This window comes from Protomyctophum parallelum, assembly GCF_964188405.1.
Source record: "Protomyctophum parallelum genome assembly, chromosome: 21".
NCBI classification, from domain to species: Eukaryota; Metazoa; Chordata; class Actinopteri; order Myctophiformes; family Myctophidae; genus Protomyctophum; species Protomyctophum parallelum.
Window position 1 is genome coordinate 26,019,079 of NC_139713.1, and position 22,668 is coordinate 26,041,746.

The 22,668-nt window shown below is 42.7% G+C and overlaps 1 protein-coding gene across 1 annotated transcript in view; it reads left to right on the forward strand.

The window, feature by feature from the left end:
• The first annotated feature begins 3,825 nt into the window (after positions 1 to 3,825).
• The window catches only part of map3k1 (mitogen-activated protein kinase kinase kinase 1, E3 ubiquitin protein ligase), a 49,281-nt gene continuing 30,438 nt past the window's right edge, over positions 3,826 to 22,668 (forward strand). The window contains exon 1 of the mRNA XM_083794251.1: positions 3,826 to 4,392. Within this exon, the coding sequence (XP_083650377.1) occupies positions 3,839 to 4,392 (554 nt within the window). The 5' untranslated portion in view covers positions 3,826 to 3,838. The remainder of the gene's footprint in view (positions 4,393 to 22,668) is intronic.

The window sequence follows — 22,668 nt, forward strand, 5'->3', positions numbered from 1 at the left end:
TATCACTTATTTATTTGTTTTGTTGTGATAATCCTCTCTACTATAGAGTGTGCTGACCATATAAGGAGTTCCACCCTGTCCCCAGTTAACCCCTGGGGGTCAAAAAACCTTAGGTTTCGTTTTTGACTCTCTATCCTGATTGGACGAAAGGCTGGGTCCCACAGCCAAAAACGAAACCTAAGGTTTTTTGAGTGAAATCACTGAATATACCTTTAAAAATAAATAAAAACATCTCCATAATCCTTGGGAAGTTTGCTTTCATGCTGTATCACACCCGATTCAAGTCTTCTTCAATAAAATGCTACGAGCGAAGACCATATAGCCTACCATCGGGGCCACAGGCACAGCATTAAGCAGCAGCATTCAACTCATTCCTTCATCATGACTTGAATGAAATAAAATATAATAAACGTTATTTTACTGGTGTTTTTCAATAGAAACAAATTATTTTGAGGCATAAAGGTGACAGCATGCAGTGCAATAGGAATAATTAACCCAAATGTGATAAAGTCATGTCATGTCTTCTATGGTGCCAGCCTGAAGAAATGTAATACCACGATCCCCAAAGTGCGCATTCCATATGTGACATCAGCTGACTGGTAAAGAGAATAGTACGGACAAAAAACACACCCATGACTAATTCAAGGCCGTTTTGCGCAATCCACAGGGTGTCGAAAGCGCTTCTTAATCTTAACATGCCCAAAATTGCAATATGACATTCAACACGCCCCCAGCTCATAAAACTGTAATATATATGTCATATTATATGAATTGCTTAATGGAGCCCTAAGTGTGTGTATGTGTGTGTGTGTGTGTGTGTGTGTCACAGTGTGTGTGTGTGTGTGTGTGTGTGTGTGTGTGTGTGTGTGTGTGTGTGTGTGTGTGTGTGTGTGTGTGTGTGTGTGCGCGCGTGCGTGTGTGTGCGTGCGTGTGTGCATCAGTCCTGTGTTTTTGACAGTCTGTCTGTCTAATTCTTTCATAGACTACTAAATATAGCCATCTACAGGCGACATGGCGTAACTGCAGCGTTTATGGTGGACTAAAGTAGTATTCTTTGGTAGATTATAATACTAGTGAATGTTTTTATTTTATTTATATGGCACCTTTCAACACATGGTTTCGAAGTGCTGCACATGCTAGCACTGGTTAAAAAAAGACAACAAATCAAGTGGAGTGGGGCCTCCGGGGACTGAAAACTGACAGCTGAGTCTACCACCTTGCCTTTAACTAGAAGGTATGTGTATTATTTGCTCCAGCACCATTTAGATGAGTTTCCCCCTCAGCCCTCAACACTAAAAATCGAGGATTAGCTGAGTTGTGCTTGAATCAATCAATCAATCAATCAATCAATCAATCAATCAATCAATCAATCAATCAATCAATCAATCAATCAATCAATCAATCAATCAATCAATCAATCAACCAATCAGCTCTAATTAACAAAGGCCCAGCCTCTGCACGTGCCTTCTGGCAAGACAGATATTACTATATGTGGTCGGAGTCAATTAAATTCAATTCAAAGGAACTTCATTGGCATGAGAAAACATATGTTTACATTGCCAAAGCAAAAGTGGAACAAAAACAATCAAACAAACAATAAAATAAAGGTGTAAACAGAGCTGTTACATTAACACTTTGAGTAATATTGGAGAGTCTCTCTCCAGGACAGGTCGAGGGTGAGGTAGAGTAGTGAACCAATCATTTCTGACCTCCATATACAATGTTATGTAGGCCTACATTCAGGCTCAGCAGTTGCATGGTAACACGTACCCGTGCACCTCAAATATGGATTGTCCAAATGGACTGAGGGTGAACTCTTCAGGCTTTTCGAAAGAGAGATATGGTCCCTAGCTCTGGACTGGTCCATAGCTCTAATGCCTTCGAGCTATGGACTATGAGCTAGAATCTAGCTGCTAGTCTGTGCTAGATGGTCCCCATTCTCCCCAAATACTTTTCAATGTCGTCAGAGGAGGGACAAATTATCTACCATGGGGGTGAAATTATGACAGGCAGTTTCTGCTGTCAAAAATCACTTTGTGTTTGAAATAGACACATAATGTGTGATTTTGGGGCCCTAAGGATGAATACAAAATTAATAAACATCCTATGTCCAATCTACTGTCCAATCTTTTGATAGGGATGGGGATGAAATTATGACAGGCAGTTTCTGCTGTCAAAATAAGACTCCCCAATAAAAAAAACACAAATACAAAATCAATATCAACATCTTAACCCTATAACACTAAACATGGGTGATTTTCACCCGGACCATTATAGTACCTTCATGATGCTCAGTGACATCATAGAAGGAAGGTTTGTTTCCCTGCCCACATCCCTGGTTTTTCCTACAGGCAGGTGTTCGGGTGAATTTCACCCGTGTTTACTGTTTAGTGATAGTGTGAACTGTGGCTCTGGAACTGTGATAGAGAAAAATAAAATACACCCACAATGGACTTCTTTTCTTCACTGGACCATTCTCACATGTCTTAATGGGTGGACCAAAGGAGAAGTTCACAACTTAATTTATCCTTTTTTAAGGAATATTTAAAAAATAATATGCACGTTTTTCACCGTTTTCGCCCCCCCCATGCCATCTATTTTTTAGTACCTCAAGATGCCATGTAGTGCTGTACTGCAATATATTTTGATGAGAAATATTTGTTATGGAATATTTTATATTGGGTAAAATATACCTGTGTTTAGTGATGGTGTAACAAAATATCAACATCTTAATACTGTCCAATAGGCCTACTTAAATAGGGAGGGTGAAATTATGACAGTAACTTTGCTGCTGTCAAAAGATGACTCCCCATGGCTTCCAGATTCTCCAAAAGCCCCAATAGAGTAGGTTTTGTACCACAAGGCTCAAACCCCCTGGAACCCTGCAGAGGCCCACTGGGGGTCCCCATGACATCACAGTTAGAACCACTACACCCTGAATCTCATATGAAGCATTGTTATCTTACTTTGTAGAGTCAGATTATTATCACAAAAGCCCTATTTAAGCCTACTAAAGGATTCTGAGCTAATATATAATATATAAGATATTTGTGTCTCTGGCTTTGAGTTTGAATTTAAAATGAAAACAAATAGTGCTTTGACTTTCTATTCAAATCAGCCACCCTTTTACCAGCTGCAGGAACACATTACTAGTAATGATGACTATCCAATTAGCTTATATGATGATTACATATATTATATGATGGTACTGTCGTTGGTGTCAAAATATGTACCACCAACGCTTTTGTACTCTTAGCTAGTACTCGGTACATGGTATAAGTTGTACAACTAAGTTACAAGTCAACTCACACATTCTATAGGTATAAAATGATTAAATCACTGCATTGAACCTTTAAAGCACATCTGACGTTAATATGTAAACATCCGGTCCTTTGGGCATCCCAGGAGCCCCCCCTCTCTCTAGTCTAATGAGTCTCTTGTTCAAATTCTCTCTCTCTCTTCATCTCTCTCTCTCTCTCTCTCTCCTCCCACTCTCTCTCTCAGCCCCCCTCTCCCCTCCCACTATCTCTCTCTCTCTCTCTCTCTCTCCCTCCCAGCTCCCTCCCAGCCATAGACTGTAAGCTCCCCTCCCAGCCCATGAGCCATTGAGCCCCCTCTCTCTCCACTCTCTCGCTCTCTCCTCCCACTTTCTTCTCTCTCTCTCTCTCTCTCTCTCTCTCTCTCTCTCTCTCTCTCTCTCTCTCTCTGTTGAGCCCATGAGCCCCCTCTCTCTCCACTCTCTCGCTCTCTCCTCCCACTTTCTCTCTCTCTCTCTCTCGCTCCCCCCCATACACACATACACATAGATCTAAATGGTAGCTCTACTCCAGGACAGAAAATGGCGACGGCGAGGAGCCGCAGCTCGTTGTCGCGGAACCGGGACCGAACAACTCACCACCAACAACAAAAACAACCACAACAACAACAACCACCACCACCACAGGACCCACAATTAATAGTATCAACAACAACAGCAGCAGCAACGATCGACCCGGTTCTGGACAGTAGCAGCAGCGGTTCTTCTCAGGGATCATCGGGCCACAACTTTAACGGGAACTTTGGCGCAACAAGTTGGCCCGGCGGTGGCGGTGAACTGGACCATCCGCCGCCGGATCTGCTGCACTTCGGCGGGGCTGCTGGTCTCGGAGGAGGTGGACTCGGTACCGGAGGAGTTGTGGACCTCCAGAACAACAACAACAACAACACGCACGGATCAGGAGGACTAGGAGGAGGTGGCGGTGGTGAGCACGCGGGCCAGGAGGATCAGTTATCGGGGAGAAGTTGTGCTGTTGGTGGCTCTGATCATGATCACCACCATGGTTCTGGTTCTGGTGTCGGCGGTTCGGTGATCCCTGCGGCCGCACTGAGCGCCCCGCCGCCACAACAACACAGGTATTTATTATACATATCCATCCAACACAAAACGCTTTTAGTAAACTTTATTTCTTTTACTTAAGTTCAAAGGATATGATTCTGAACAATGTTTTGCTATTTCTTCCCCCGAAATTACGAGTCTCTGACTTCACATGATCTGAATCTGATCTGAGGAGTGCAAATGAAACCAATTTGGACTGTTGGATCCAGTTGGTTCCATCAAGGTTCCAAATGGACGCTTTTGCACACTCAGATCTGTTATAGGGTCAAATTTAAACCCTTTTGGGTCCGTTTGGGAGTATACAGGAACTTATTGTAATAAAAGCCACTTCCCCCTTTTCCAGGTGGCCATTTTTGATCATATTATCATTGTAGCAGGAAAAAAGTAAAAAAAAGTGGTGGAAAGTAATGAGGTACATTTACTCAGGTACTGTATAGTTGTCCATATTTTGTAGCCTAGGCTAAAGTATGCTGCCTACTTTAATGCATAATTATTATGCTTCTTCTGCATCTTTCAAACAGGCAAAAAGTGTTTTACTCCACTACAGTTGACAGGTTTAGTTACTTTGCAGTTAAGACTATTAATAATCACAAATATTTTGAAAATAGCACATCTCCCTACAAGCTCACAACATGGATCATCTATTTTTGAATATGTTAAATATGGGTTGAGTGGTGATAATTATAGTCCAATAACATGATGGGTCATTCTGCATGACTACTTTTACTTTTGGCACTTTTAAGTATATTTTTATGCTAATACTTTTGTAATTTGTAATACAGGACTTTTACTTAAGTTATTGATGCTTTGACTTAAGACCATTACACCACAACAGAGAAGTTTTTCATGTAAAGGACCCCCAAATTGCCACACATTAGCCTGCGGACCGGACCCCCTTTGAAAAATATATTCCAGAAACCCCTGCTAGAGAATATTCTTTTTTTACAGCTTTTCATTTTCAGTCAGTGATTCTCAACCATTTTAATATCAAGGTGAAAGACCCCTACTTTGATACTTTGATGCATTAGATCACAGACCCCCATTTGATAACATTTTGTTCTCTGTAACCCACAATCTACACTGTAGTATCATCAGAACGGGTCCATTTGGTCCCATTTGTACACTCAGTGTGTACAAATTAGTTACAGACCTGCAAGGGTCAATTTGTTTCAACTATCGATCATTTTGCCGGGGACCCCTGGAACCCCCTGAAGGATCCTTGGGAGTCCCATATCTCATTTTGAGACCCACCGAACTATGCTTTGTGCATATTTGTGTTGGGTGTTGGACCTCCATACGAGAAAATTTGTGCTTAAACACGACCAAATTATTACAAATGTTTCACATTTCTTTCAACGTTTTTCTATTTATTTTTCAAAATCACACCCGTGTGAAATGAGGGGCACTATTATATTAAAGTCTAACTCATGTTGATTAGGTGATGTAATGGTGATGTAAAACAAACAGTGCCAACACAAACATTAAACGCCATTTACAATGAAGAGACAATATGATGTAAACGACACATTATGACGTACATTTTCCCTTCATTGTCAATGCGTTTACTAAACAAACTTTGAACTAAAGACCAACATTAAACCTGTGTATAGGTAAAAATGGACAGGCTGATGCTATGTGCTGTGAGCTTGTAGATCTATGTTTTTTGAATAACCCCTATGTATAAAGCAGGGTTCGTTTGGTTAAAATGATTTTTAACCAATCTTGCTAGGGGCCCCCTTGAACCACCTCAAGGACCCCTGGATTACAATGTTGTTGAAATGTTAATGTTCAAGATGTTTGTGTTAATGTTAACAAATGTTAATGTTGTTGAAATGGTCAAGGTTGAAACCTTGACCACTTTCACTCTTATCTGAATCTCATATCTCAAGCACTCTGTTAATCAATAATTTGACAGCTTCTGCTAGTAGTTACTAGTTTGTAGAACTAGATTATCACAAAACATACATTCATTAACCACCAAAAGAAAACCACCAAGAAAAGGACCGGTTCCAGTAGGTCTAATTTGATGCCAATACCTCTGTACTCTTTACTCAACATTTTGAACACAGATAGATTTACTTAAGTATACCAATCGGAGAGTACTTCTTCCCCCACTGCCAGTAGTAACCGCCATCGAAGGACTCCGGATTTCCTACACACAACCCCCCCCCCCAGGGTAGTTCTGTTGTTTTGAAGATAGTGTTACAGGAAATGAACGCTCACACACTGAAACATCTTTGCTTTGCAAGAATGGTTCAATCACTAAATCCACATCCAGGGCTATCACAATGACGTTTTACCTGACGATTCATTGTTGTACAAATTATTAATTAATGATTGTCAGAACATTATCAGAACATACATGTGTAACATTTTTATTATGTTTTGCCTTTTAAGCTTCTTAAACAGAAATTGGACAACCAGGGCAGATATAACAAATAACATTTAATCTGAAAGCCCCCGTCTTCTATTTCCCCCCAAAACCAGGAGGTATAATTTTCCACTATCTCGCACTACTTCTTCTGATCTGTCTTTAGAAGCGTTAATATTCCCAAAACAAAATGCTTGATTAAGTCAGAAATGAGGACAGAACATTGCCGTTCTGATCAAAACCGTGGAGAGCAACATAGATTTAGAGATAATAGACCGTTTTTTCGGAAGTGAATGGCTCCGCGGAGTGTGCGCATGCACGAAACATGTCTGAGAGCATTGCACAGACCTAAAGATGTCTCCACACGTCATGGGCCTTCTACGGGTGTAATTATAAGGACGCGTTAGGACGTCTTTGGCAGAACTTGCCTATCTACAAGGTCGCAATGTGACGTGTTGGGAGTTTGTAGATCTATCTCTGCTATTATGGGAAAATGCAAAGAAAATGTAAGATTAAAAAAAAATAAAAAATGATGACAAAATAATATTAGTAATTGCGATTGGTTATTGTGTCATTATTTCCTGCCTAACTGTAACTAGGGCTGGGCAACCCATTGACTGCCATCGGCATGATTCCTAATGTCGATAAATCCTAATGTCGATTTCTGCCGTTGACGTGATTAGGTTTTTTTTTATTGATTCAGAATGGTCGCTAATATCTACAGTACAAGATGGCCCCATTTTCAACCGTGTCTTCATTACCATTGGTCATTTAATCATTATAAAATGACACCATGTGTCTACTCGCTCTGTGTTGCCATTGGTGGACAGTTCAGGAACCTACCTACCTACCAGGACCAATTACAGTATATGAAGATAGGTTGAAAATAGGTGAAGTGGTCCTTTAGCAGATATGACTTGCCCAGCCCGAGCAGGTAAAATAAATAAGTGTAGCTCAGTTTTTTGTACCACATTTTGTGCAGTCTGTCTTCTCTTGGGCGCCAGGTCTGCCTGTGGCGGCCTTCTCGATAACGATAACTATACACATTGCTTAGTTTCTTTTGGATCAGAGTCAGACAGTGCTCAGGTATTCTGCCACTGTGAATTCTCTGTTTAGGCCTAAATGGCATTCACATTTTCTGTGGTTTTGGGTTGACTTCTCATACCTCCAAAAATCCCAGACCCTCAGGCCGGGCCGACGGTGGGTTGTGGCATTCTTTCATGAGAACAGACAAGTGTGTGACTGTGTGTCTTGTGTTCTTGTGTCTGCCTGTTTTGAGTTCCACACTCCTAGCTTCACTATAGCAACAAGGCTCATCCTTATCTCACATGTATCCGCCTGGTGGTTCTGAAACTCGGGGCAGCACGCTCCCGGGGAACTGTGAGAATAATATCTAATGGGAATCACATTTAGTTCTCACGCACAACACTGGTTTGATTTGGGGAGAATAGTGCAGCTAAATGCTTGGCAGGACTTGGAACAGCAACGAATGAGCCGGCATCAACGTATTCCACTCCATGATGGAAGGGTGAACGTCCCTGATGATACTCTCAGCCATACAGTATTAGCCACACATCATCTGTATTTCCTAGAGGGAAGCTTGCAACCTCCGCGGTGGAGGGCAGGCACTTTTCCCACTGTGCCACCTGAGCGCCCAGTCTTTTTGATGTTGAGATCACGGTTATTCTCCTTGCACCATTGTGTCATTGTTCCAACGAACCTCTGCCCTGTAGTAGGCTGTCTAGGCTGTCTCATCTATGATCTTTGTTGTTGTCGATCAGGCCCATCACCGTTGTGTCATCAGCATACTTGATGATGGTTGAAGCTGGGTGTGGCCATACAATCATGTGTAGGGGTGTAACGATACATTTTAACAGTAGGTACGCATCACGATACATGGTTGACAATATGATACATATGATATTGGTGATTCATGACGATACGATTCAATGATGTAAAATTAAACGGTAACTATTTAGCAATTCAAATTAAATCTGTGTGAAACGTGTGGATAGTGCAGGGTTTTTAAGCGATATGGATATAAATAAGTAAACACAGTGATTCTTTGGCAAATACATGGACATAGTATTTGAACACAAATATTCCTTGACATGAACAGTGAGAATACACACATATCAATAGACCAAGTGAAGCGATATTGAATGGAAAAGTAATGAAACCCCTCTTTTTTTCCCTTCTTAAAATTGCTAGATACAACGCACTTAGTATCGATACAATGGATTATTTCAATTGCAAAAATGTAGATTTTCTAAATCCAATAACGATTATTTGTTGCTGTTTTACATATCAATCAAATACTTGATTGTTGAAATTAAAATGGATGTATCGATGCAGTTACTGTATCGTTAACACCCCTAGTCGTGTGTGTGTAGTACAGGGGATAGAGGAGAGGACTCCTCTCACAGCCCTGAGGGGCTCCTGTGTTGAAGATCAGAGGGTCTGGTGGAACCACCACCTGGCAGGGAGTGGCAGGGAGGTTCACTATCCAGCTGTTCAACATGCGCAGCTGGATGTCTGTAGTACAAACAGGCGTTGTGAGCTTGTAGGTCGGCTATTTTTTGCCGAGGTTCAGTGTTGTCGTTCTTTATTGTTCCTTGTGTCAGTGGTCCCTGGCACAAAATCTCTTCAGATGGGGGTGCCATGGCCATACAATGCACGTTAATCTGGGGGTGCTTGACGACGTGAAACATTTTGAGAACCACTGGCTTCATCGTTGATCCCAAAAACAACCTTCCAGATGGAATATGACTAGTTTTGTTGTGATGGAGTTTTGGAGTGTGGGACGGACTGTGTGGTTGTAATAATAAGCTGGTCATGTGAGAGGCAGTGCAGCGATGCAGAAAGGAGATAGGATCACACAGCTCTGCTCCGGGGCAGCAGCAGTGAAACCCACTGGTTGGGTGTAGGCAGTGAGGCACTAGGGTTGGGATCCCTCTGGATTTGAACGATTAACGGCTCCTTAACGATTTCCCCTTAGCGGTCCCATTCTTTAATGGTTCCCTTGAACACAAATTCAATCATACATGCAGTATAGAGGGTATGCGTGTGACATCGTCATCATATCCGGAAGTAATGCGGAAACGCCTACTGAGTGGCTAAAAAAACTTTCTGGCCTTGACAGCCCATACATCCCAACAGAAAAGTCCTATTTGATTGCTTTAAACCAGGGGTTCTCAACCTGTGGGTTGCGACCCCTTGGGGGTCGCCAAATTATTTTGGGGGGTCCCCAAATTATTAACCCCCCCCCCTTTTTTTCTCCACCTGAATGGCTGGAAAATGGAAATGAAGAGTTTACATAGTACATGCATAAACTTGACTTAATGATTATCTGGGTTCAGTATTCATTTATGATATATTTTCTCTATTATTAAGGTTATTTTTGCAGTCCGTTTGTATTGGGGGTGGGAGGGGGGCGGGGGTCGCGAGACGTGGCCAAAGCATTTCCGGGGGTCCCCAGCCAAAAACGATGAGAACCCTTGCTTTAAATGACATTAAACAACATTAAACTCACTTTGCAATTCGATTTTCCATCCTCTTTATGCATGCGCATACGCTCTATTGCATGCATATTGTTGTATCGTTTCTCAAAGTGAGGTCTAGGGACCCTCTGGGTTATTTGAGGGGGTTCCAAATGTACCCTGTCCCTTTACAGGTCTGTAAATCTGAGAGTGTACAAATGGAACCAAATGGATTCTTAACAGGTCCATTTGTACACTCTAATGCTGCGTTCACGCAGCTACAGATGTCGGCTGTAGCTTTGTATAATAATAATAATAATATCGCTTGCTTCCATTGGAAATTAATGGTAGCCTGTATCTTTGTAGCTGCCTGTTTGAACGCAGCATTAGACTCATTGTCATCCTTGATATTAAAAGGTTTGAGAACCTCTGGTATTGTAATTGTACTAGAAGTGGGTCCTCGCGTCTAGCGCTACAAATCTGTGGGATCTGAGTGAGATACACACACACACACACACATTTCGATTTCTTTATTTGAATCCAGAAATTACAATTCATTTTACAAGGAAACAAATATAACGGGGTTGACAGTTCATGTTCACTTATGGATACACATACACACTACCTATAACAGCCGAAACAGAACAGTATTTGCCAAATACTATTTGGCAAGTTGTTTGGCTTTGCTTTTTGTCATGCCAGCTATTCTTAGGCCACTCATGGTCAGTTTATGCACATGGCCCAGGCTTCCGAATATCAGTATGGTAAATCTACAGCGATACCCCAGGTTTGTTATACTTCCAAGTAATGGTTGATACTTAGAATGTTTATCTTGGAATGCCTGGTCCATGTACAAATCAAAGACACAGCCCACCTCCAGAATCAGGACCTCCTTGTGACTGGTGTCAACAAAGGCAACATCAGGTGTATTCGGGATGTTAGCAAAGACACCGCATGCTAAACCAATCTGGTAACACTCTTGAACACACACACACACACACACACACACACACACACACACACACACACACACACACACACACACACACACACACACACACACACACACACACACTGTCACACACACACTTTGCCCACTGGGTGTGTGTTCCATGCTGGGCAGGTTGTGTTGTTGTTCTGTCTTGTTGTTGTGTCTCTGTGAATGTCGTGTGTATATTCTCGGGCCATCCCATCACGGAAAGTGAAACCACAGAGCTGGGTTGAAAAAGCACAGGTAAGGTCGGTGACGTATCGTGGCCGCGGAGTGCAGGCGGCGCTTCCGCAAGCTTGGAAGGCGTCACGGTCTATGACTTGCCGAACTGAACTGCACACGGAATGTTCACTCACACCTTGTTACCGGCTCAAATGATATACCAACAGTGTGATAAACCGGTTCCGGAAACTGTTCCAAATGTGATGCAACCGATTCCGGTTCCTCCGGATCCCGACCCTATGCACGAGATCTCTAACTGAAGGATGCCGTCTGTCAATTTGTCAATATTGAGAATTGGAGATGACCTCCAGCTCTTCAGTAAACAGAAAATTATTTCAGGTCGGGATACCAATCTCATCCAATCAGGAGACAGAGCTCATACTTGCAGAATACAGCTTAAACAAGTGAAATTGAAAGTGACGAAACAAAGAAATGAGCAGACAGTCACCAAATTGGAACTGGAAATGTTACTGTATCCATTATCCAACTATCTAGTCTACAATGCCTAATCTACCCAATGTCTATTTTGGTTGCATCAAATAACCAACTATTATTCACTAGTATTTCACTGTGTATGCTGTTCTTATTCTCTGACCTTTTGGGTGTCAAAGGGACCCTGGGGACTTGGCTTTGTGTCCCCACTGAGTAACGGGTGTGTGTGTGTGTGTGTGTGTGTGTGTGTGTGTGTGTGTGTGTGTGTGTGTGTGTGTGTGTCTGGGTTAGCACTGTGCGGGACTTCTTCCCGAGAGTCCTCCCCCCCCCCCCCCCCTCCACCACAGACACCGGCTTGCTTTAAAAGCCCCCGGGAGGGGAGGGGAGGGGAGGGGAGTGGAGGTTTAGCAGCTCGGAGGCCGTCCAGAACAAAAGCGTCCCCCGGATATTTCAGGGCCTGTTTTAGGCGTGAGCGGCCCGGCCCCTCAGCCAGCCCCCCTGTCTGTTTGGTTAGCAGGCAGGACGGGGCCGGGCGCTGAGATTACATGTGTAAAGTCAACACGCACACGCAGGGGGGCCAGATTACCTAGTCAAAACAACCTTCTCTCTCTCTCTCTCTCTCTCTCTCTCTCTCTCTCTCATTGCTGTCTTGAGCCATGACACTACGCTCACGTGAGACTTTCAAGGTGCTGCCTGCAAGTGATCTGTTTTGGGTTAAAACAACAAGTTGTGGAAGTTATGTTTTTGGCTTAAAAATACGTTGTATTGTTAAAAAGTTAAAGCTGTATATTTGTGATAAACCATTGCTATATTAATATAGAGTTGTTTGTTGAGTAACAGAGGAGGTCTCCCCATCTCTATAGTTATTGAACACATTTTCTGTTTTATTTACAATCTATGCATAATATACTACACATATGGAGATAGTAGATAGTCTCGCGTGGCCAGACTGTTGCTTCTCGCAATTTTCGAATGCTTCCGTCATAGCCTACAGTCTGGAGCACGGAAGCTCTGCTCATGAGTAAAATATAATGTGGAAGTGAAGCCTCCTCCCCACTTCCGTTTCATCTTTACAGTCACGCACATTTAGCTTAATACTAAACGAAATCATCTAAGCATATATAGTTTGCTGCTTAGCAGAAACAAAATAATTAAAAAAAAGCTCTAAAGATAATCTAAAATATTTTTTTGTGAACGGAAATGACAAACATTACTAGGTTTACTAGGTTTTCGGGAGCTGTAGTTCCAAACACTCCAACCTTCTGATCGCAACTTGAACAACTGCTGAGCATATGATGAGTGCACTTTAGTTTGTACATTATGCTCATGTCATGTTATGGCTGTTTCAACATTGGTCCCCAGGCCTAATTGATTTGATTGACAGGGCAATGAGCATCATTATGTACAGTAAGCCTGGGTAATTGATAAGGGGCATTTATTTTAACCAGTGCCAGAGCCACAGTGCTCAATCACAGTGCCAGTGATTGAGAACATGCCATGAGAGAACTGAGAATATGTTGGTATGTGCACATTTATTGGAACAGTAAATATACTAAAATGACATTCAATTCAGACAATGTGTCCTTTATGCCTGCGTACTGTACAACCTTTAACTTTCAAGGTGCATCAGCCGGTTTCATTGAATTGTTTGGAGCAGACGAAACACCACTTACATGCAGGATTTAAACATATGTGTCACAACTTGGATAGAACACATTGAAGCTGGAAAGCTTAAAACACCTGAGCTTAAAATAATCGGTCTTTTGCTGATCTGATTTGCTTACTTTATTTTTAGTCGTTTGTTTTTGACCATTCACATTCTTTTAAATAGGGACTCATATCAGATATCGCTGTAACTTGATCGTTCTCCTCAAATGACCCACATCAGGGGTGAACCAACAACAACACTAATATTTGAGGTGCGTGTGTGTGCATGTGCGTGCGTTTCAGCCCAAGCATGTTTATTATTCATTTATTATCTGCACCAGGCCGGAATGCCTGGGAGGCTGGGAGATTGTTTTCACCTGTGTCTGTTTGTCCGAACGTGAATTTATTTTCTTAAATTTATAGTAGCCAATTTTTTAACCCCCTTCTCTCCCCAATGTAGTCGTTATATGCTAATTGATTCCTCCCGGTTGCACCACAATGGATTTGAACCCACAACCTCTGTGGTGGTGGGCTGCGATTTTTAGCGCTGTGCCACCCGGCGAGCAGCGTGAACCATTCTTAAAAAAAGTTAGAGAACCACTGGCATTGTCTCCACAAGCCACAACCCACAAACGGGTCCCGTTTGTTGGTAGCTATGTTTAATCATAAGCTACTACGGTAACTAAATTCCATTCCTTTTATTTTTGGCCAGGATATCAATAATTATATATGACTACCGTAAAGCTAATATTAAGATGTCTAAGTTTGTATTTCATGGCAGTGTTGGAAATCATTTAAATAGAAAAGATGTGTTGTACTACTATTTTAGTCTACATTATTTAAATAGAAAGGCTCATCGGTAGCAGTCCAAGGTTAGCAGAACTCTGATCTCTCAAGGTAGATTCTGCTTATAAAATAAATAAATAAAGATAAATAAAATAAAACTACTACTAGATAAAGTGCCCCTCGTGGCCAGGTCAGGTTGTGGCCTCCTGGTGGCGCTATAATAAGCCAATGTGAAAAGGGTGCCATTTCTTTTTATGCATTGGATGGATGGCAATTTGAGGCATTTTGTTCCAAAAATGTGTTTTGCAAAAATCCACCTGTTGCTGGCGCTATAACAGGCCAATGTGAAAACGGTGGGATATATTCCTCAGCCTAGTAGGAAAGTCTGTGAAAGATTTCACGTAAATTGCACGCTGCGTTCATGATTTGAGGCTTTTTGTTCAAAACAGGCCAATCCTACAAACTTTGAAAGCCAATTTTAGCCAATTAGGATGGAATATGAAATATTGCATAGATCCGTCTTGAACACATACTGTGTGCGATTTGTGGGATTTTTGGACAGAATCAGAATCAAAAAATGTTGGACTCCTGGTGGCGCTATAACAGGCCGTTCTGGAAAATCGACCGGGTTAAAAAGACAAAAAAATCGACGTCGGGCCTAAATGGGTTAACAATAATGATACAATTCAAGAGTGTACATAAATTGTGTCCTATGTGGCAATGATGCGAGTCCATATTTTCTGTGGCATTTTAAAGACTTAAAGGGTAAGACCAGGTTTGAGTTGTTTTCTTACCTTATTATGGACAAACTAGTCCATTCCATGAGTTATTTCGCTCCGTTATGATGTTTATTAGCAATTTAAGAAATAAAAATAGTTGTTCATGGACTTCCATTGTAAAGGGGAAACGGTTCTCAAAGTCACTCTTTTAGCACATAAACCAACGCAACAAAAGCTGATTCTGACAGTTCATGACATCAGGAAAACTCATGCTATTTTTTTATATTTTGATATCGCAATAATTGTATTAATCACAATTATTTTGACCACAATATTTACAACGTTAAAATGTCATATCGAAATAGTGACGCTAGGCTATAGTTAGAGCACAGTTTTTAGCTGTCCGTCCATCCATAATATATTCCATGTCTGTTTAGAGTACCAACAGGTGACAAAGGGGCACTGTTGAACTTCACACTGTGCACAGGTGCATGATGGGAAGCTGGGTTTTTAGTGTAACACCAGTAGTTTTTAGTGCAACACCAGCACAGTGCAGTACAGACTACGGTGTAGCACATGCACAGGTGCATGATGAGAGGCAGTACAGTACAGACTACATAGACCGACAGCCTATAGAGCGTCGCAGTCCCTCCCCCTTTCAGAACGACGAGTGGCCCAGGAAATAAAATGCAATGCATTTCTCCCATAGGATTTTCTTTAAGTATTTATTTAAAGACGGTTACGCCGCAGAACAAAGCCAACTCGGATCGTGACAAATCATGACAATGAACACAATGTTTTGGGCTGATCAAATAATTTATAAGAAGAAAAACAAAACAAATAGTGTTGTCTCCTGCCTTTATTTTCTTCTTTCTTTCATGCCCCCTTTCATGACGACACCAGGCCCAGGAACTAATTTCCAATGCATTTTTCCCATAGACATTTCAAAACTTATTTATTTAAAGACCTTATAAGCATCGTACAACTCTTGTCGTGACAAATCATGACAACAAACACAATATTTTGGACCAAACAAATAATTACAAAGAAGAAAAACAACAAGTGTTGTAACCTGCCGTTTTTTTCTACTTTCTAAATCTTTGTTTGGCCCAAAACATTGTGTTTATTGTCATGATTTGTCACGACAAGAGTTGGCTTTGTGGCCCAGGCCGTAGCGTAACGGTCTGGGCACCGGACTGGTAATCCAGTCGCAGTGTGCCGCGGGTTCGACTCCCGGACCCGACACGGCCTTTACTGCATGTCATCCCCCCATCTCTCTCCCGTTTCCTGTCAGCCTACTGTCTGTCCCTTCAAAAAATCAATAAAAGGCGTAAGCCGCAAAAAAATATCTTAAAAAAAAAAAAAAAAGAGTTGGCTTTGTACGTGGCGTAAACGTCTTTAAAGAAATAATTTTTGAAAAGTCTGAGGAAAATGAACGGCGATTTCTTTTCCGGGTCTCTCGAGGGGGCGGAACTGCGGCGCTCTATAGTCCGACAGCCTATAGTATAGTCCAACAACCAATAGTCTGACAGCCAATAATCCGACAGCCAATAGTCCGACAGCCAATAGTCAGACAGCCAATAGTCAGACAACCAACACTCCCACTATTCCAATAGTCTGACAGCCAATAGTCAGACAACCAACACTCCCACTATTCCAATAGTCTGACAACCAATAGTCCAACACCCCAACAGCACCACTCAGTTCAGACGGACCGACGGGTCAGATTTTTTGCTAGCTCATAACTTTCACTCTCATTTGAAACACAATTATTGCCCTTTTTACTCCACTACAATTCTAGGAAGGGACTCTCTGTACCCAGACTTAAAAAACGTATTATGAACTAACCACTTTAGCCTACCTGCCTGCCTGCCTGTCTGCCTCTCCTCACAGCAAGAGGCAAGTGTGTGTGAGGGGGGGGGGGATCATATTCGACCGTAACCTAAGTCCCAGGCCTCGCCGTTTTACCCCATGGGAAAGGGTGTGGACCCCTCTGTTCCGACTTGTGTTCTGTGTGTGTGTGTGTGTGTGTGACGCAGTTTCGGCTTACGTGCAACAGGTTTTGAAATAGACTCTTCCTTGGGCCCTGCCAGGCCTCCCATAACCCACCTGTGTGCTGCTGTCGTCTCTTACACAATGTGTCCTTTGTTGCCAGCTCATAGTTGTGTGGGATCGCTGTTATTTGAGAGGCGCGGGGGCCAGTCGATTCAGGTAGAGGGAAGATGGCTCCCATTGTTGCCTTCTCGCTTGCTCGTTACCGACTCCTCGGTAGTCGGGGGGGCTGAATCAGCGACGTTGTCCCCATTGGTTCTGGCAAAACCTCTTTAATTTAATCGAATGGCAAGATCTGATTCAGGGCAATTGTCGATTGCCTTCTTGGCGATCATTTTATCGCTAGCTTTTTTAAATGCATTGAATAATCAAGAAGTGTGTTGTTCTTCCTTTTATATCAACAAATATACTGTGGAAAACCTTTGAGTATTTTTTTATAGTAAATTGATTAGTCTGATCAATCACTTCACTTAATCCCTATTTTCTACTGACAAACGGTGAAAGTAGATCTGCTGCAGTATTTTTACTATTTTGTAAAGAAAACAATAATAATGAAAAAAATCCCAAAATGTCTTACTAATCCATTAAATCGATTAGTTCAGTTAACAGTTTGCAACACTCATCTTTGCGTGCTTCTTACAGGATGGGTGCGACGAGGAGCCGTAGGAGAGAATGGATATTCATATATTCATGCACACGCACAACACGCGGCATTCCCCCGACTTTGTCACTAGTTGAAACTAGTTCAGACTAGTGACTGGTTCACGGTGACATCATCCCAAAGTGCAAAGTCTAGCTGCAAGCTCTCGTAACATCTTTATTATATACGTCACTGTCCAGTGGAAACCGAAAACTGTTACTTCTCATGAAATGGGATTCCAAAACGTCAAGAAGTAGTGGAAATGGCAGCTCACAATGCATCGCGTTGAGCGCTTGTTAATCTGCCATTTTCGTTGACTTGATTTATAGGGAAAGGGAAAGAACATCAAAAGGTTATATATGGAGGTACAAGGTTTCTGTACTGCCCCTCGACAGCACCGATATGAATGACGGGGAGATGGACAGCTGTAGGTTTGGTATATGAAAGGTAGATAGATGGACGGCTGTACGTATGGCTGCTTGTGCTACAACTACTAATACTGCTCAGAAACACGACTGCTGCTTAGGAATCGGGAGGTTTCCTGGTTCGATTCCTTCCTGGGTTAGTCTTAAAGTGTCCTTGGCTTGAGCAAGACACCATAACCCCTCCCGAGTTTGATGCCGATGGCCTTTGATGGTTTCTGTGTGTGTGTGTGTGTGTGTGTGGGTATGTGATTGGGTGAATGTAATGCACATTATTATGCACTTGTTTGGATAAAGGCACTATATGCACCATTTACTATTATTTTAACCACCACTTTTTGAAGTTTATTTTCCGGGGAAAATTTAAAGCATCCCCCCCCGCATATAGAGATAGAGACACAGGGAATGCAAAGAGATATAGTAGGCGAATAACATTCAGCTAATGGAGTCAGGGCACTGTGCCCAGGTGGTACGCACCCTAACCACTGGGCTATCAGGTTGCCCCGACCCAGGCAACCACTTAGTGCACCTTAGCAACCACCTGATGGCACCCTAGCAACCGCCTTCCAACAACCAACGGGTCTGGGGCGTCATTTCCCCCTGGTGTTCACAGTTAACCTCAAATGCACTTCTCTTATGCATATTTTCACCAACTATGAACTTTTTTTTGCAGAACAATCCTTCTACTTGTGACACATGATGGATTAGGAATGTGTTTTCTTCAGTGGTGTAAAGTAACTAGTTAATTAGATAAGTAGAATCTTGAGGTATTTGTACTTTACTAGAGTATTTCCAATTTCCAATACTTTTTCTTCTGCTCCACTACATCTCAGAGGCAAATATTGTACTTTTTCTCCACTACATTTATTTGAAAACTTTAGTTAGGCCTACTAGTTACTTTGATTATTATTACAAAACATACATTAACCACTTCAGCCCTATATACATTTCGGCAATTTGAAAATAACAGATCTACAAGCTTGCAATGCATTTTGAGCTTGTAGATCTGCTATTTTAGAAATAAATCGTGCACACTGCCTCTTCAGTCAGGTACTGTATGTGGTTGCCTCAGGATCAGTGTTTCCTGATGAAGGTCAGTGCAACCGAAACATATTTCCATTAAGTCGACAGTGTGCAGGATTGATGTTTTCCTGTCTCGTGCGTTGACTGCCTTCTCCTACGCACCTGTCCTTTTGAAGTAGGTGGACAGAAGGACCTTTTCAACTTAGCCCTCCAGGCTTAAACCATCAAGGAGTTTTCAGGCGAGGGAGAGAGAGACACGTTTTTCTTCTTTCTGTTTGTCTACACATGATATTTTCTTTTAATATGTTGGATTCATGGAATTTTGCCGATCTACAAGCCCTCAACATGTCACATTGAGCTTGTAGATCTTGCAGAGCTTGTATACAAAATGAACCAAAAATGGGACACAATGCCTCCCTGCTTGGCCCTTGGCATCAAGGGTTGGATTGGGGGGTTAGTTCCTACTTCCTCCTCCACAATTTCTGCTCGTGCTCCGCTGTGGCTCACTGCTCGAAGAGATTGAGTTTGAATCTTTATTTCGGTAATTTAAAGCAATGACCAAAATAAAGAGATGGGTAAAGAGCTGGGTCAAATGCGGAGAATGAAGGTCCGACCGACCGGAACGTTGCTTCAATAAAATCCTGTAAGTGAAGACAGTATTCTGGAACCTGAGCACGTGTATGTGTACACATCACCAGATAGCACAAACACTCGTCTTCTTCATAAATGTCCGTTTAATAAAGAATAAAAGTGTGAAACTGTAAATACAGAAAAAAGAAGCATATCAAAAACCTATCTGACAAACATGAAATGCATGAAATGTACTAATACAGCAATGCAAATACACAGATTAATTTATCTGGCAACAATAAACTGCAAACTTTTTACTCTAACAAAGGCACAATCAATAAACTTGCATTAATTGTCTCTTAAGCATGATGAAATAAACTTGCATGAAATGTGTCTTTAGAAAGTTAAACATACACAAAACACCAACATTCCAAAGTACTCACAAACAAAGCCTCTGTGAGGTCCAAACACAGTCAGTGTGAGTGTAGAATGAAGGAGAGAAGAGCAATCCCTTTTCCCTCTCTAAACAGAGGAGGAGTGGTTTACAATCCCTTGATTAACACTAAAGGTGCAGCTAATGCACTCTTGATTGACCTGACCTGAGGCCATGACATCAAAGGCAGAATTAAGGTTACTCTTGATTGACCTGAGGTCATGATGACCACTAATGATCAAAGACACAGAAAATAAAGTTACATTCCCTCGTCAGCCTGTAGAAGGCCCTACTACATGGCAAATAAAAGCATGTAACATAACACTCCCCGCCTGGGATTGAATGCAATACCACTATGAAAGACAAAACAATCACATACACAGTCTATGTAATCTTAAGGAGACAAGAGCATCACAATCTCAGTGATGGGGCGGAGGAAAGTCTTGGGCTTCCTGAACTGCTCAGGTCCCAGTTTAAGCCTAGACTGTGCTGAACCGGAGGAGGCTCTTTGTCTGCATGGCTGAATTCCTCTTCTCTATGTAGAGCAGCTCGCCTGAGGCCATAGGTCGCTACGGCCGGAGATGTGCCGTTTCCAAATGCGTGGACACGCATCCGGTATTTGACGACTTCATCCATGGGGTTGTTGTTCTTGAACCATAAGAATCGGAGGCAGTTCCTATGATCTTCCCTCACGATTAAGCTATGGAACATCTGTTCAATGTCCGCAGTAACAGCAATCTGTTCACGTCTAAAGCGCATCAGAACTCCCAGCAAACTGTTGTTCAGATCGGGTCCGGTCAGCAACACATCATTGAGAGACAGATGTTTTGCGCTGGAGTCAAACACGACTCGGATCCGACCTTGTTTGTGGGGGTGATACACTCCGAATGAAGGGAGGTGCCAGCACTCTTCTCCCTCTGCCAAGGGTGGAGCCAGCTCTGCATGTTCTAGGTCGAAGATCCGTTGCATGAAGCTGACGAAGTGTTGCTTCGTCTCAGCCTTCCTTTCAAGGGTACGACAAAGAGAGTTAAAACGACCCAGAGCTTGCTCTCTGTTATTAGGCAGACGTGGTCTTGATGTGCGGAAGGGGAGTGGGGCGACCCAGCTGTTTCCTTCATCGATGAACGTCTCCCTATCCATTAGCGCGATAAACTGCTTGTCCTTGATAGAAGGAGCAACCTTGTCCTCTGTACGTTGGAAGATATTACTTCCTAAGGAGTCATCTTCACTACATGGAGCAGGAACATGAGTGAGCTGTGAGCTTTGCAGGTCATGGGGACTGTGTGACGTCTGAGTGTTCACAGTGAGCAACTCTTTCACAGTGAGACGGTTTGTGCAGGGCGTGAAGTAGGAGTGATGTCCGTTCTCGAGAATTTGAGTACGGAACACACTTACATCCTTGGGTTTGTGAGCTGTGCCTAGACAGGCTTCTCCAATGATGACCCAGCCAAGATCCAAATGTTGGGCATATGGCGCGTTATTAGGTCCATTGCGTTGGTCTCTCACCTTGTGGACCTGTAGGACGTCACGTCCAAGCAGGAGTAAGATCTGAGCCTCTGGGTCAAGTGGTGGAATGTGCTTTGCAATGGACTGGAGGTGAGTGTGATGCTTTGCTATGTCTATAGTAGGAATCTCTGACCTGTCTTCAGGGATGTAATTGCACTCTATGAGAGTGGGGAGATTGATGCTGAGACTTCCATCCAAAGGTTGTGCGACGAAGCTCGTGGCTCTCCTTCCAGACATCTCGGTGATACCGGCACACGTCCGAAGTGTGTAGAGAGCATCTGTGCCCTTGAGGTCAAAGAGGTCAAAGAACTCCGATCTGGCGAGAGACCGGTTGCTCTGGTCGTCGAGAATAGCATAGAGTCTCACCGACCTTTCTGGTTGTCCATTGGGATGCACTGTAATGAGGCATATTTTAGAGCAAGAGCGTGGGGTGTTGTTTTCTCCACAGACTTCTGTACACTTGGAGTTAACAGTAGGAGAAGGCTCATCCTTCTCCTCCCCGCCATACTCTGACTCAGGGGTCTGGCCGTTCCATGGAGCTGGTCCAGGGTGAAGAGCTGTTATATGCTTGTCACTGCCGCACTCTTTGCATTGGACAGCGAATTTACAGTCTTTGGCGACGTGCTTGCTTGTCGAACAACATCTGAAACATATGCCAGCTTCTTTGAGAAACGCCTTGCGTTCTTCGATGGACTTGGATCTGAAGCCTCTACAGTATTTGAGGGGGTGAGGCATTTTATGGATCGGGCATTGCTTATTGACATCCGGTCTAGCACTGGGAGTCTCTGTAGTGTCGGATTCAGACGAAGAAGAGACCTCAGTCTTGTGCGAGCTGACTAGGTTTCTGGTGCTACTCATCTTCGCTGTGTTGTCTGGCTTCACAGATGTAGCAGCTGAAGAAAAGAGAGTGAAACTTGGGTCGTTACGGATGTAGGCCTCTCTGGAAACGAAGTCTGCAAAGAAGGTGAAAGGTGGAAATTGCACATGATAGTGTAGCTTG